We start from the raw sequence: 12,987 nt of genomic DNA, 5'->3' as shown, positions 1-12,987 counted from the left end.
GTCTGGCACACACCAACAACCCACAAACCCAGTTATTTTATTAGCAAGCCACGGATCTTTATCGGGCATACGCAAAAAATGAGCTCCGACTGGATTCTTCAATTCCTGTGGATTGGAGGGGCTGGAACAGTATTCCAGAGGAAATTATGATATCACCTCCTGTGATCCGAACGGCCATTTCTCAGAGACTCCTGCGGAACACCAATTCGTATATTTCCTGTGAAAAACCTTTGAACCGAATAGGGCCTGAGGGTCTGCTTAACCGTTGAGGTGTTGGCCTTCAGTTCATTTTTTACAGCCAGCTGCGCCTGGTCCTGCCGTGTTGAGCAGGATGCTGCTGTTTGTTACTGTTTAAGTTCTTGTAAAACTATATATGGTTTCGTTAATGAAACGGGGAAAATCCCTTTGTTTAAAAAAAGCAACCGTCGGCCAGGAAAGTGGTGCTTTTTTTAGTAAAATAATAAAAAAAAATACAGGTGTCTAATTGAAACTCGATCCCTCGATATGGTTTGCTTTTCGTTTTGTCTTTTTAGCCTAACACACAGCCTTTATTAAACGTATAAAGGGATACAGCATACTTCCATAGCCAAGTAAAGCGGCCGCGCCGAAGAGACAAAAGTCGATCCTTTTTTCTTTAGAGCACGCGGTTGTTTTTCGTAATTTACTCCAACTCGTTTCTTTTTTTTAGGGAAATTTACTCCAACTCGTGCCACCCCAAACTGCCGTTATGGCCTATGTGGCTATGTGCCGAACAGGCCTATGTGCCAAGCCCAGCCCAGTCAATCTCCCCCGCGGTCCATGATCTATGGGGACTGAACGCCCGCTGTTTGCTTCACTCCCCGCCGCCGCAATCCCGCACAAAACCCTCGCCGCCGCAAAAAGCCCTCGCTGTCGCGGTGGGAGATCCTCCGCTGTCGCCATGCCTCTCTAGAGGGAAGCGATGGACGCCCTCGGCTAGTTCATAGCCAGTCAGCATGCGAGTCGGATTCGGCGGTAAATGTTTCCCTGAATCCAATCCGATGGTTGATTGCTAATCTGAGTGGAATTCGGTTACAATCAAGCCGCATCGTTTCCCAATCGGTCTCGTTTGGCTTATTTATCAGGGGCCGGTCTTGGTTTTCTTATTCTAAGGAGTTGATCTATTTCCTGGCAGCACAGAAATCACATAGTCCCGCCGGAGAGGAGGAAGTCGAGTAGTCGACATGTCTAAGCGGCAGTACATGCTCCAGCCATGTTGCCACACGGCCAAGCGGCGGCCGCATGAACCGCGACAGCATGTCTATCTCGTGGTCGATGACTGGGAAAGGGGATACAGCGTCCGCAAGGTAGACGTCGACGTCTTCGACTCTTACGCCGGCGCCGACCTGGATGAGCAGGCTGAGCCCCTCCCAGATCCCCCCGTTGTGCGCTTTGACGGCCCTCACTGCCGTTTGCATCATTTCGGCGGGCATGGCACCAACATACTGGCCATGCCGGTCTCGAGCACCGCTGACAGCTCGTTCCCTGTATTCGACACAAAAACGCTGGGACTCAGCCTCTGCGCACACCCCAACGGCGAGAAGGTATGGCGCAAGCCTGTCTTCGCATCTGTTGCCGGCAAGCTTTACATGATGGTGGGATCCTGCGTATGTGTGCTTGATGCCCCGCCATGCCGCGACATCATTGACGAACACACACAGTGGTCTTGGACCATATGCTCAGCCTTGGCTCCGCTGCAGTCTGCTCACATCGTGTCCTACGCGGTGCACCCTGACGGCCGGTCACTCTTCGTCTCTGAAGTGGCAAGCACCTTCTGCTTGGACACTGGGAACCTCGGCTGGACATGCCAAGGCAAATGGGTCATGCCATTCAAAGGCCAAGCCTACTTTGACGGCGAGCTTGATGCTTGGGTAGGATTCTGCCGTCACAAAGGCGGCGTTGGCTACGTCTGCTCCTGCGATGTTCCGCCTGTTGCCACGGCTGCCAAATGCGGTAGCATGCCAGCTTGGAAGCTCGGAAAGGACCAGCTCTTCTCTGCAGACAATGAGAGGCACCTAGGTGCCACCCTTCTCCATCTGGGGAACAGCGACTACTGCCTAATTGAGTCTCTCGTGCACAAGGATGATCAGCCTTTCGAACTCTGTCATGGGCCACGCCGCCGTGTGTTGTACATGACAAGGTTTGTTCTCAAGTATGATAAAAATGGAGACCTCCGGACAACACGGCTAAGAGTGCACTCCTACGACATGACTGAAGCGCATATATTTAATGACATCTGTTCTACTCCTGTGGCATTCTGGATGTAGCCAACTTTTTTATGAGCCCCCCCTCGGTGTATTTTTAAGTCAAGTTTGAAACATTCCTCAGTTCGAAGCTTTCAGATTCCAATTGCGACTGAATGCTATAGTTTCTGTTGTAAGTTCAAATCATGAGTTGAAAGTTTCATTTGCTAGAGATACTGTTCACTGCATAGAACGCTTATTGAGAGGTAAGATGCTTTGGGTTTGCGAAGGACACAACGTTTCTCCTCAATGTAGTATTGTAGTACAGTAGTAATAATCGTGATAATAGCTCAAAATGAAATGAATTTTTAAAAACAATCCACAACATCTCATCTCATCTTTTTCTCTACTTCTCTACTACTTACAAGAGCTCTTCTACTGTACACTGAATTAATTAGGGCCGTTCATTTGTTTTGATCTAATGGCTTGGATGAGTTTGCTACTCCTTATTACTCTAATTTAATAGCAAACTCAGAAGTAGGACGTAGGGTTTTAACCGATGAGCAAGGGTTTACAAGTTGCCGGAGGGAGTCCCCGGGTGCTCTCTCTCTTCTTAGCTAAGTGTTACTTGCTACTTTTGGCCAGAATTAGTAGTGAACTGAGAGTCCATCCAACCCTTTGACCGTTGGCGGGGGTCCTCCTTTTATACCTAAGAGGATACCACAGGTGCCTCGGTGCATGGGTAACAAATGGCGAACAAGGAGCCAGGGCAGCTCGGCCCTGCCGCGCTGGCTTGCATGCAGGATGGGTAGCCCTGCAACTAGGGTCCTACGTGCCTAAAAATTTACACCAGGCCAGTCACTGTAGGCTGACTGGACGGGGAATCCCCTTTCTGTCGATGCATTTAATGCTTGAGTGTGCTTCGCTCCTTGTCCTGACGAACCCTGTGCATGGGGAGCCCGCCGAGCGGCCACGTGGCGTCGTTGTCCTGCCCACTCGGTCCCGCTCCTGTAACGGGCGCCTGCGCCTGGGAAGGCCCTTCCCAGCAAGTAACCTTCCCGGGAAGCGCCCAGGCGGGATTTCTCTTGCTGCCCTCCAAGGCAACCCCCGCAGCCCGGCTAGCCCTGCCGTGCTAGTACTTGCCGGGCAGCTCGCGAGGTGCTGCCCGGGGTGCAATCCTCCCGGGGAGCAAGCGAGATGGCCCACGCGTCATGCAGTGGTGGTACCCCAGGTGCCACTGGTGCGACAATGCCGCCAAGCTTGTGGCATGCACGAGCCGGGAACCGCCACCCTAGGGGGCGGATATTGTTCGCTACCTCAGGGACGGGACCCTCCCGGAGAAAGGTGTTGCCGCGGAGCGAGTGGCCCGGCAAGCTAAAATGTACGCTCTGGTGGATAGGGATTTCTACCGGAGGCGTCCTAACGGAGTTATGCTCCTCTGCGTGCCCAGGAAGAAGGGCGCACGCTGCTGGAGGATATCCATCGAGGCACATGCTCGCACCATGTGGCCTCCAGGGTGCTAGCTGGGAAAGCATTCCGGCATGGCTTCTACTGGCCAACAGCATTAGCCGATGCCGAGCAACTAGTCGAGACCTGTGAAGCGTGCCAGTTTCACGCCAAGAAGAGCAACCAGCCAGCGCAAGCCCTACAAGTTATCCCGTCCTCGTGGCCTATCGCGGTCTGGGGGCTGGACATCGTCGAGAAATTACCAAGAGCAGTTGGCGGCTACGAGTACCTACTCATGGCCATCGACGAGTTCTCGAAGTGGATCGAGGTGGAGCCTGTTCGAGCTATCACGGCACAGGCGGCCATCAAGTTTTTCAAGGACATTGTGTGCCGGTTTGGTGTGCCTAACGGCACATCACCGATAATGGCACACAATTCACTAGTGCAGTGTTCCAAGCTTACAGCGAGGACATGGGCACCAAAATTCACTTTGCCTCCGTCGTTCATCCGAGGAGCAACAGGCAAGTGGAGCGAGCCAACGCAGAAGTACTGTGGGGGCTCAAAACGAGAAACTTTGACAAGCTCAAGGGCCACGGGAAACACTGGGTTGAAGAACTCTAGCCCATGATGTGGTCGATACGGACTACACAAAGTCGGGCGACGGGCCAAACTCCGTTTGCCCTCGTCTACGGGGCAGAAGCTGTGCTGCCCCTCGAGCTCAAGCATGGGTCACCTCGGGTACGCGCGTACGGCGACCAGAGCCAACACGCGCAGAGGATTGATGACCTTACCTTCATCGAGGAGATTCGATGCCAGGCTGCTGTGCGAGCTACAGGCTACCAGCAGAGGCTCCGTCGTTATCACGACAGGAGAGTCCGTCCCCGGGGGCTCGAGGTTGGAGACCTCGTCCTGCGCCGGACACAAGGAACGAAGGCCGGGAACAAGTTGACTCCAGACTGGGAAGGCCCTTTCCGGGTAGTGCAGGTGACCAGACCGGGGGTTGTCCGGCTGGAAACCGAAGAAGGCTTGCCGGTGCCCAATAGTTGAAACATTGAGCACCTGTGCATTTTCTACCCATGAAACGGTGGTGCCTTACCCACGGGTGACGCTGCGGCAGCGTGCCTCTTTAAGCTAGTGTAGCCGGGTAAGGCCCGATTGTAATCCACTAGCACAAAGTTGAATAAAGATAAGTGTTGCTTGAGTAACTATTGTGTTTTACTATTAATGTGTGCTTCTGTCTCCTACTCTAGGTGCACAGAATTGCCTCCTCATCCTTGGCTGTGAGCAGGGGGCTGCCGGAACCCCGAAAACCAAGGTCGTTCCCGGGCTGCCCCGGAACGAGGTCCAGCAGTTGGTGAACCCGTTCACAACATGCTGCGTGCCAGCGTGGCACCATGGAATAGAGAAGATGCTCACACCCAAACCTGAGGTTGACTCTTCGGTGCCCGGGGGCTGGGAAGCAGGAGGTTATCCAATCAGTGTTGTCTTTTTCGTGCATTTCAAAAAAAAAATCGGGCATTGCAAAGATCTAACATGCAGGATAAAAGCGGGGACGAAGGCGCACTATGGCGCTCGTGGAGCAGTCACGGGTGTCGTCGTCTTGCGGGTAAGCCGTACGTATATGGCAATTACTTCGAGGCTTGATGCAGCACTCTGAGACAGGGCCAGTGCCTCCACGCGTCAACCGGCGGTTCCGTGCGTGTGGCGGCAAGGGCAGCGCTTTGGCTATTTAAAGACCGGAGCAAGCGCAACACCGGCAACGGGCAAGAAAGCAAGAGATGTCGCAGAGAGGCGATGGTGGTGCATCCCTCTGCGCTTGTCGCTGAGGGTGTTCCCACCATCGTGGCCTTGCCATATCTCTTACGAAAGGACACCAAAAATGGCGGTGCAAGAGGCGAGAGGCGTCGCGAAGACGTGGTGGCGGTGCATGCCTCCGCGTGTGTCGCTGGAGGGTGCACAGCCACCGCGTCCTTGCCACGGCTCTCAATGAGGTGCTCCAAGAGCAGAGAGAACGTGTAACATCCCAAAAATTCAAAACCTTTCATATGCATTGCATCCATGAGCATCATGCCACAATTGCATATTTGAATTCAAATTTGAATCTCAAAAGGCTTTAAAAAGGTTTTATTTCATTTTAAACCCTAGGGTTTCACCCATTTGAGCTTTGGATCTTAAAACCAATAGGGTTTATCTATAAATGGGGTTTATTGCATAAATAAGCTATCCCATAATTTTTGGATAATTATTTGGAGTTGAAAAACTATTTTATTTAAATAGTTATATAGCCCTAAAGGCATTTATAGGGCAAATGTATTTTTATATATTTTATTTTGAGGGGAAGTTACTCCCAAAAGTTGAATCATGATAAAACATGATTTTACAAATTTTCTGAAATTTATTTGGATCAATTTAGAGTTCAAAATAAAAGATATCAAAGAAATCAGAAAAAGAAAAAGAGAAAAGGCTAAAAGGAAAAAAAAAGAAGAAGAAACGGACCGGCCTGGCCGAATTGGGCCAAACCGGCCCAGCCCCGCCGGCCCGACCGAGCCGAACCAGCCCCGCCCGCAGCGCCCGCGCCCGAGCCGCTGACCCGCAGGGCCCACGCGCCATCATCGTCTTCCCCGGATCTCCGCCGCGACGCGCGAGCCTGGCATGTTCGCCACCACGACGTCTCCGCCGAGATCTCCTCGCTCCGTCCCTTAAACCACAGCCCGAGCGCGTCCTTTTAAAGGCCGCGACCCTCTCCATCCTTCCCCTCTGACCTCCCTCGCAATCACGCCCCCAGGCCGATGAAATTTCTCGCCGGAACCCTAGAGCCGCCACCGCCTTCGCTTGGTCGTTGCCGATGAACCGAGGTCCGTACTCCCATCTGCTGCCCTCTCTTCTTCTACTTCTTGATTGCGCGCATTTTAATGCACGCCACTTCGCGTTTCGTCCATCGCAGGCTACCGCCGTCGCCCGACCGGAGCTAGCTCGCGCCGCCGTCGCCATTGTCGTCCTAGGCGTTGCCTCGTGCGCTCCCGGAGGTTTTCGTCGCCGTCATCGGATCCGCCTCGTCGCGCCGCCCTCACCGGAGGTAAGCCCGACGAGCCTCTGCCATTAGATCTTGCTCGGACGGCCGCGATTAGATCATTTAAACGAACCGGTACGGGCAAATCTGGGCCGTCCTTGTGTTTTAGTTAGATCCGACGGATGCGATTTAATTGAAATCCCGAACCGGTATCGTCCAACCAGAGGCTGCCATGTGTCACGGTTTTTAATAAAAACTTAATCCCGGTTTAAATTAAATGGCACTTTTGCAGAAAAGCTCTTAGAACTTCAAATGCTAATAACTTTTAAACCCTTCGGCCAAATTTGACAAATTTTACCTTTCTGGAAAGCTCCAACATGTAGAATCTTTTGGCACTGTTTAAATTTAAATTTGAATATTTGAATCACAGTCAATTTACAGAATAGGGTTTAATGCCATTTAATTCATAACTAATTATTTAGAAATCCTTTTTAATTGAAACCAGTGCCCAAAATTTTGTTTTATTATCCTCTGTCCATTGGGACAGAGAAATAAATATTTTGAATTAACTTATTTGGCTGATGCCAATGAGACAATAATTTAGGATTTTAATCAATTGTTTTTGCCTTTTGTTTGAAACCCTAATGCATTTGTTTTAATTGCTAATGCTTTGGATCAGTTGATCACCCGAATAAAATAAACCCAATCTTGTCACATGCTTGCATCGCATCATAGCATACTTTCTTTTGTCATGATGTGAATTTGTGTTTATGTGTGTGTATGCTTGTTTGTTTTAGTTTACTCGGAGAGCGAACCTTGTGATTGTGACGAGTGTTTAAACTCCAACTGCTACCAAGGCAAGTTCACTTTGATCATATCCTATTACTGTTTGTTTTTCTTAAATATTTATGCATTAGATTTGTTTGTAGAAATGCATTGATAGGACTATTACTCGTACTTATGCTAGCTATGATTGACCTACTAGCTATAGGGTTACCTTTGCCATGAATCCTCAACCAATAGCCATCGTGATTAGATATTGCTTAGCCATGCTATGTTAGTATACATGGGAGGGAATCTCAATCACTGTGAGACTAATTATGTGAAGTAATTTTGGAAACTTGGCAAAACAACCCAAATGAACCATCCTGGGTGGACGGCTTTGAGGATTCGAGATGTTATGCAACGTCAAGTCCATTTCTATGGGTCCCTCTGAGTTGAGTCCCCATGGATTCGGGGGCGGGTCGTCCATGGACGTCTCCCCGTGAATTCGGGGAGCGCTTGCGTCGCAAATGTGGAATGCCTTCCGGGGTATCCAGAGACTGGACTAGTTTTCCTGTTTAGTAGCTTCCAGTACAACCACATGGTAATATGGGCTCTGCCAAGATGGATGTAAGAAATATGAACCCGGATTCGAGGATGACATCGGTATGTAGCCGTGTAGGTGGGAGCGCGTCCCTCAGGTGGTCTGGGGGATTATGTTCTGAAAATTCCTGTAATCGATGCCGTTGCTACTCTACCCTGAGGACAGCAAGGGATCAACACGTCGGTTTCTTGTGGGTAAAGTGTACCACCTCAAGAGAGTGTCAAACTAAGTACTTAGCCGTGTCCCCGGTTACGGACAATTATTAGCAACTAGATATGGGGGCTGTAAGGAAAGTCTCACTCATTCCAACTTTTTAAATAAAATGAATCGTTTGAACTTGGGTTTAGGAGCATTGATGTATCTACTCGATGTCCTTAGATTAATAAGAGCATCGGTGTTTCTACCCGGTGTCCATTAGTTAACAATAATGTAACATTCAGTTGTAGTAGGATAAACTATGTTTTGCTATTACGCCATAAAGCCTGAACCCCACTATACCTCAATTGCATATACTTGGTAGGATTTGTTATAACTTCCAGGTGAACTTGCCAATACATTCAAATGTATTGACCACGTAGTGGCTGCAATCAATAATGCAGGTGAATCTGACGAAGAGTGAGGTTCGTCGATGTTCTTTGGGTCATGTGCTTACATTCCAACATGCTCTCTCCTCTGGGAGTAGTTGAGGCCCATTTGCTCTACCTTTCCGCTGCAGTTTTATGATACAATGTTTTATGGTTTTGAAACAATATTTGTTTATGCTGGCCCAAGGGGTCATGCAAGTTTGTAGGTACAATTAAGTCTGGATGATACGATGTAATAAAGTACTTTTGACCTTTGTATGTTGGTATTACATCTTGAAACTGTGTGTGCTAGTGAGTCGATCTAGTGACTAGCACAAATAAGCACAGAGATCGAACCCTGTACGGGGGCGGTCGCTTCAGAACGGAAAGCTAAGCACTTTGTTTTGAGTCCTTGGTTCTTCCTGTAGTGACACTGGTTTGCCGAGGTAAGCTCAGTCCCCGGGTAGCTGGAGTGTAGGAAGGACGCTTGAGGAGAGAGGACGCCCCCCACACGTGGCTCGCGGGTTCGTCCTAGAGGCGTGCGCGCTGGGGTAGTTAACGCGCAGGCGGAGTGGCTAGCCGCTGCTGTTTGGCCCTAGGTTGGCACCGTGGGTCCGTCCCGGGTCCCTAGTCTGGCAAAGCATGTAGTTGGTGAGTCCCCGGATACACAAGGTTAAAGCACGGGAGAGACAGAGCCTCCCCCCGGCAAGCTAGTCGTAGGCAGAAAAACAAGTAAAACGACATTAGATAAAATAAAATTTGAACGAACAAGGTCACGGATAACATTCAGAGTGACAAAAAGGCCAACACAAAGTAAGTTCTAAGGCGCCTCGCGCCACTTGCAGGAAGTCGGGGTGGGTGGAGTGGACCTGGGTAAGAATTTGCCCGGCGACTTGCTCGGCTGCGAGGCCGACCTGCCGGTCCCCGAAAGCCGTGACGCAGTTCTGCAGGCCGTGCAACTGGCCAACGAAATCTGCAAAAAAGGAGGTGAAGCCGCCCATGTTTGCCCAATCGAAGGAGGTCACTGGGATGTCGAACCCCTGCAGCGCCTCCACCGCCGAGTCCGCCAGCTTCTTCAGCCTGGCTACCTCCCCCGTCCTACGGGCTCGCAGCTCGGTACATGCACCATGAACTCCCTGGGCCTGCAGCTTGTGCTCGCTGCATTCGGCCTTCAGCTTACCGATCTCGGACGCCTTCTTAGTGTTGTCCTCGTCGATGAGCCGGAGCTCCTGCCGCGCCATGTCAAGCTCACGCTGAAGGGACGAGCCAGCATCCTGGGCGGCATTGAGCTGCCCCGCAAGCTCGCGCTCCTGGGAGCGAGCCTGGTCTTACAGCTCCTTCTCCCGGCGTGCCGAGGCGACGGCCGACGTCGCAGCCACCGTTTCCAGCTCTCCGACCTCGCGACGGAGACGCTGGATCTCCAGGGAGTAGTTGGACAGCAAGTCCTTCTTCTCACGGAGACGCCCCTGGAACGAGTCCAGGGCCGCCTGGTGCTCCTCTTCACTTTTGGCATGCATGGCCTTCACCAGCTCGAGCTCCCGCTGGTGCTTTTGCTGCAGCTCCCACAGTTGTCGGAGGACTTCGGCCTCTGGCACTCCTTGCACAGCGGGCGCCGCCCTAGCTTGCTGTGCCTGCTGGAGCTCCCCCCGGAGCCATTTGTAACATCCCAATTTTCAAAACCCTTCATATGCGTTGCATATCATGAGCATCATGTCACTCTTGCATTTAATCACATTTGAAAACCCTAAAATTTACCCTAAGAATCCCTGTTCAAAAGTGATTTTATTTGATTTTGGGCTTGATCTTGCTTTCAAACATTTGTGTTTTAACCCATGAGAGTATTGGTTTAAAAAGGGATTTAATGTTTATATAAAGCTAACCCATAGTTTTGCTTTTGAAATTATTTTGAAAATAGTTTCTTTTGATAGCCTAAAAGGCCCTAAAAGTCATTTTATAGGCAAATGTATTTTTAATTATTTTATCTTGAGGAAATTCTTGTTCCAAAAGTTAGATCATATGAACATACGATTTTTCAAATTTTGTTGCAATTTATTTGGAGTGATTTGGAGCTTTGAATCAATTTTGAGGTTCAAAAACAGAAAATAGGAAAAAGAAAAGGAAAAAACAAAGCCGAACCAGACCGGCCCCGCCCGCGCCCGAGCCGCCCAGTCACTGACCGGTGGGACCCGCGCCCTTCTTCCTCCAACTGCCTCCGCAGTCCATGTCGCGCCCGACCGCGAGTCTGCCCACGACGCCACCCCCGTTTTCTCCAAGCACGGGCCGTTTCTTCCAAATCCCCGCGCGTCATCTCGAGCCCCTTCCTTTTCTCCTCCTATTCCCCCAGTTTCCCCGCTCGATTATGCGCCGGTTATCTTCCGAGTTCTCGCCGGCCGCCACCGTCTTCGTCGCCGCCAACGCCGTTCCGGTGAGGAAGCCGAGCCGCCGACCCTCTCCCTGCCTTCCTCTCTCTCTCTCTCCCGCATCCGTAACGCGTGCGGATTTTTTTATGCAGCACCGCCCGAGCCGCCGCCGACCGCCGCCATTCGCCCGACGCCCGTCTCCCGTCACCGCGCCGTCCGCCGCCCCGGCGCCCGTCGCCCGCTGCCTCGAGCAGTCCTCGACCGCGCCGCCGCCGACCGTCTTCCCCAAGTCCGGCCACCACGCCGCCAGTGTAAACCCGACCAACCCCGTCGTGCCACGTGGCGGAGTTTTTATTTTCTTTTTCGGCCGAATTAAAAACTCCACATTTGCAGAAAAGCCCCTGTAACTTCAAAGCATCATAACTTTTAAACCAGTTGTCCAAAAATTATGATTTGAACCTTTCTAGAATCGTCACAACTTGTAGAATCTTTTGGCACAGTCCAATTTCAATTTTGAACAACTTTGCCAGAAGCAAATTACAGAATGATTGAATATGGTTTAAATTTCAAATGAATTATTTCAAGATATTTTGAGCATGTTAGCTTGCTGTAAAAAAATTTAAACATGTTCTCGTCTGTTAGGACCAGAGGAGAAAATTATTTTATGAATGACATGACCCTGCAAGTTTAAATCTTGCTCTATGTTTTGAAAAAACGATATAATCTTTTAATTGAAGCCTATCCTTGTTTCATGCATATTAATTACCTCTTTGATGTTGTATAATCTGTCCAAATCATTTGAAAAACTTTTCAAAACAGAAACAAAACTTGTTATATTAGAAGTAACCAAGTGTGCATCATCATGGCATATGCATCATAGCATGATTTTGTATTGAATGTTGTGTTTATTGTGTGTGTGTTTTCTTTTATTTTAGATTGTGCGGTTTGTGAACCTTGTTGTTGCGAAGAGTGCGAGAACTACCACAACCTTGGACAAGACAAGTTCAGTTTGATCATTCTCCTAATTATTTTATTATGCACTGGTTGTTTATTATATGCATTAGGAATATTACTCGTACCTCTATGCTAGCTATAAATCCTAGGTAGTATAGTTTACCCTTACCATTACCTTGCTACCAAATTGCCATCGATTGTAGTTGAATGCTAGGCTATGGTAGTATCGTGGGGGAAATAACTACATTATGATATTGTTATGCCTTTGGCGATATGAAATGTTTTGTTAGATGTAAGGCAAAACAATTAATTCAATGAACCATCCTGGGTGGGTTGCTTTCAGAATTTTGAGGATTAGCAGCGTCAGGTCCATTTCTATGGGTCCCTCTGAGTCGAGTTCCTGTGGATTCGGGAATGGATCGTCCATGGACGTCTCTCCCGTGGATTCGGGGAGCGCCTACGTTGCAAATGTGGAATGCCACCTGGGGTAACCGAGACTGGACTAGTTTCCTATTTAGCAGCTTCCAGTACAACCACAATGCTATATGGGCTCTGGTGAGACAAGAGTATGTTGTATGAACCTAGACCCGAGGAATTGTACTGAGGTAGCCGTGTAGGGGGAGCGTGATTCTCTCGTGGTTTAGGGAATTACCTCTGAAAATCTCGCAATCGATGCTGTTGCTACCGTAACCTGAGGACAGCAAGGGATTAACACATCGGTTTCTTGTCGGGAATGTGTACAAACTCTCGAGAGCGTCAAAACTAAGTACTTAGCCGTGTCCCCGGCAATGGACAATTTGAGCAACTAGATGTGGAGCTGTAAGGAAAGTCTCACTCATTCTAATTTCTTATTAAAATGAATGGTTTGAACTGGGTTTAGGAGCATTGATGTGTCTACTCAATGTCCTTAGTTTAATAGGAGCATGGGTGTGTCTGCCGCATGTCCAATAGTGATAAAATTCTATTTGATTAAAAAATAGGATTAAACAACTAAGCTTTTATGCAAATAGCCTTAAACCCCACTTTGCCACATTATGCATATACTTGGTAGGTTCTGATATAACTCCTAGTGATCTTGCCCATACAT

The 12,987-nt window shown here is 49.5% G+C and overlaps 1 protein-coding gene across 2 annotated transcripts; it reads left to right on the top strand.

The window, feature by feature from the left end:
• The first annotated feature begins 777 nt into the window (after positions 1-777).
• On the top strand, positions 778-2,431 carry LOC104582558. Of its 2 annotated transcripts, none has more exons than XM_010232522.3 (2): positions 778-993; positions 1,159-2,431. In XM_010232522.3, exon 2 carries the CDS (start codon positions 1,203-1,205, stop codon positions 2,283-2,285), a length of 1,083 nt encoding a protein of 360 aa, XP_010230824.1. In that variant the 5' UTR covers positions 778-993; positions 1,159-1,202; the 3' UTR covers positions 2,286-2,431. The 2 variants fall into 2 exon arrangements, with proteins under 2 accessions (XP_010230824.1, XP_010230823.1); XM_010232521.3 differs by having other exon boundaries at positions 1,154-2,431.
• Positions 2,432-12,987: the final 10,556 nt, after the last annotated feature.

This window comes from Brachypodium distachyon, chromosome 2 (assembly GCF_000005505.3).
Source record: "Brachypodium distachyon strain Bd21 chromosome 2, Brachypodium_distachyon_v3.0, whole genome shotgun sequence".
In the NCBI taxonomy this organism is placed as follows: domain Eukaryota; kingdom Viridiplantae; phylum Streptophyta; class Magnoliopsida; order Poales; family Poaceae; genus Brachypodium; species Brachypodium distachyon.
This window is presented reverse-complemented; position numbering and strand designations above follow the sequence as displayed.

Bases quoted from the DNA above. Each gene is read 5' to 3' on its own strand.
- LOC104582558 (XM_010232522.3), top strand. From the start codon at position 1,203: ATGTCTAAGCGGCAGTACATGCTCCAGCCATGTTGCCACACGGCCAAG.